General features: G+C 46.3%; 1 protein-coding gene across 1 annotated transcript; it reads right to left on the reverse strand.

Annotated features, from left to right (window-relative positions):
- Positions 1-952: 952 nt before the first annotated feature.
- PHALS_03942 (uncharacterized protein) lies at positions 953-1233 on the reverse strand (the record flags this gene model as incomplete). The annotated part of the gene is made up of 2 exons (XM_024718239.1): positions 953-1092; positions 1206-1233. The coding sequence occupies 2 exons, from the start codon at positions 1231-1233 to the stop codon at positions 953-955; spliced, it is 168 nt and encodes a 55-aa protein (XP_024583657.1).
- Between the last annotated feature and the right edge of the window lie 706 nt (positions 1234-1939).

Raw genomic sequence — 1939 nt, forward strand, 5'->3', positions numbered from 1 at the left:
AAGTGCGATGACGAAACTCACAAAGCAAGCTCGAGAAGTAAAGAAGAGATCTGGATCACCTCAACCTAGCACGAATGCTGTGGTCCTATGAGAGAGACGACATGACACCACAACCAAAAGAGGTACCGTTAGCAAGCCGCGGTAGTGTCGATTACCGCCGGCGCATCTCGATGATCAAGAATCGCGTCTATCTCATGAACGTTTGGTAGACCAGCGGAACCACCAGAGCTATAACAGCACAAGGTGAAGTGGAAGGGTTAATCTCATTTGATAACTCGTAGGAGCTTGAGGTTCTACTTCGACAAGTTTTTTCTTGTCCTGTCGCCGCATGTGATCTGGTGTATCCCCGACTTTTAACTCTCTTGAAGAAGAGGCAAAGTCACCTGTCGCAGCGCATTTCCCACTAGCGGAAGACGTTCCGACCATGCGGTGAGTATGACGCTTAATCGGTAGATGTTACAGCTGTCTCATGCAAACTAGCGGGGCTACAGACTGCAGACAGCGAATGTGATAGGTTATTGCCTCGATGTTTACATTGCTTTAGCTATCTGTAAAATTTTTAAATGAGTTAGACGACGTGATATACGTCAACAGTGCGCGAATGTAGTTTTGGTCTAAGCGGCACTTTCGTCAGCTTCTGGTGCCCAAGGTACTGCTCTCATGGAGGGTTAAATGTGACCAGTTCTGTTAAAGCACAGCTAGATATTCTGAAGGGTGGTAAATTGTTGGTTGAAGTACCACTCGCGAAGTGACTGCTTGCACTTATATTGTTCTGGGTTGGAGCGGAATATTACAAGCGTTGGCATGACCAGCGCTACGAGCAGGTTTAGAAGGCTTGAAAACGTAATCACAAAGTGATTGAGGTAAACGCTGTCGAGACTGCTGCGCTCATAGTAAATCAGACTAGAATCTTTCAGCAAAGTTCACGCTGTTACTAGCAACCGCCTGGATCTTACTCCACTCTCTGCACTTTAATTGGTTGTTTGAGCGCTTCTAACAAGAGTCCGCTTTCGTGTCCTGAATCAAATAACTCATGGACCCCCAATCGCAACGACGCCGTGATAACAATATTTGGGGTGGATAAGGAACAGCCTAAAGTATCAACAGTTATTGATCACAATCCCAAGTTCTCATTTGCCAAGTAAAAGCGCTCTCTGGGCTTAGAATTCCCGCTGAAACAATTTAAATTTTCGTGGTATTCTCACTGGCGTTAAGCGTCTCGATCGCTGGCATAAAATCATGAAGGAAATTGATTGATTGAGAAACGGTCCCCTTTGAGCATTTTTTATCACAATGAGAATGAGCCACAAGTACCGGCTGCGCTGTAACTGAAATGGTTACATTTTACCCTTCATGAGGTATGTAACTTGGGCACCAGAAGCTGATAAAAGTGCCGCTTGGAATAAAGCTACATTCCCGCACTGTTAACGTATATCACGTCGTCTTATTCATTTAAGAACTTTTCAGATAGCTAAAGCAATGTGGGCATCGGAGCAATAACCTATCACCTCGCTGTCTGCTGTCTGTAGCCCCGCTCGTCTCCATGAGGCAGCTGTAACATCTACCTATCAAGCGTCTCACTCACCGCAAGGTCGATACGTCTCCCACAAGTGGGAAATGCGCTGCGACAGGCGACCCTGCCTCTTCTTCAGAGAAGATAAAAGCTGAGGGTACACCGGATCACACGCGGCGACAGGACAGGGAAAATCTTGTCGAAGTAGAATCTCAAACTCCAACAAGCTTCAACTGAGGAGTCAGATTAACCCTTCAACTTCAACGTTCACGTGAAAGTGGTCCGCTACATATTGTCGGCGGTTCTTTATCGGTTGTGGTGGCATGTCGTCTCTCTCAAAGGACCACGGCATGCGTGCTATGTTGAGTTGATCCAGATCTCTTCTTTACTTCTCGAGCTTGCTTTGTGAGTTTCGTCATCGCACTT

Source organism: Plasmopara halstedii (assembly GCF_900000015.1).
Source record: "Plasmopara halstedii genome assembly, contig: Scaffold_2403, whole genome shotgun sequence".
Lineage (NCBI taxonomy): Eukaryota > Oomycota > Peronosporomycetes > Peronosporales > Peronosporaceae > Plasmopara > Plasmopara halstedii.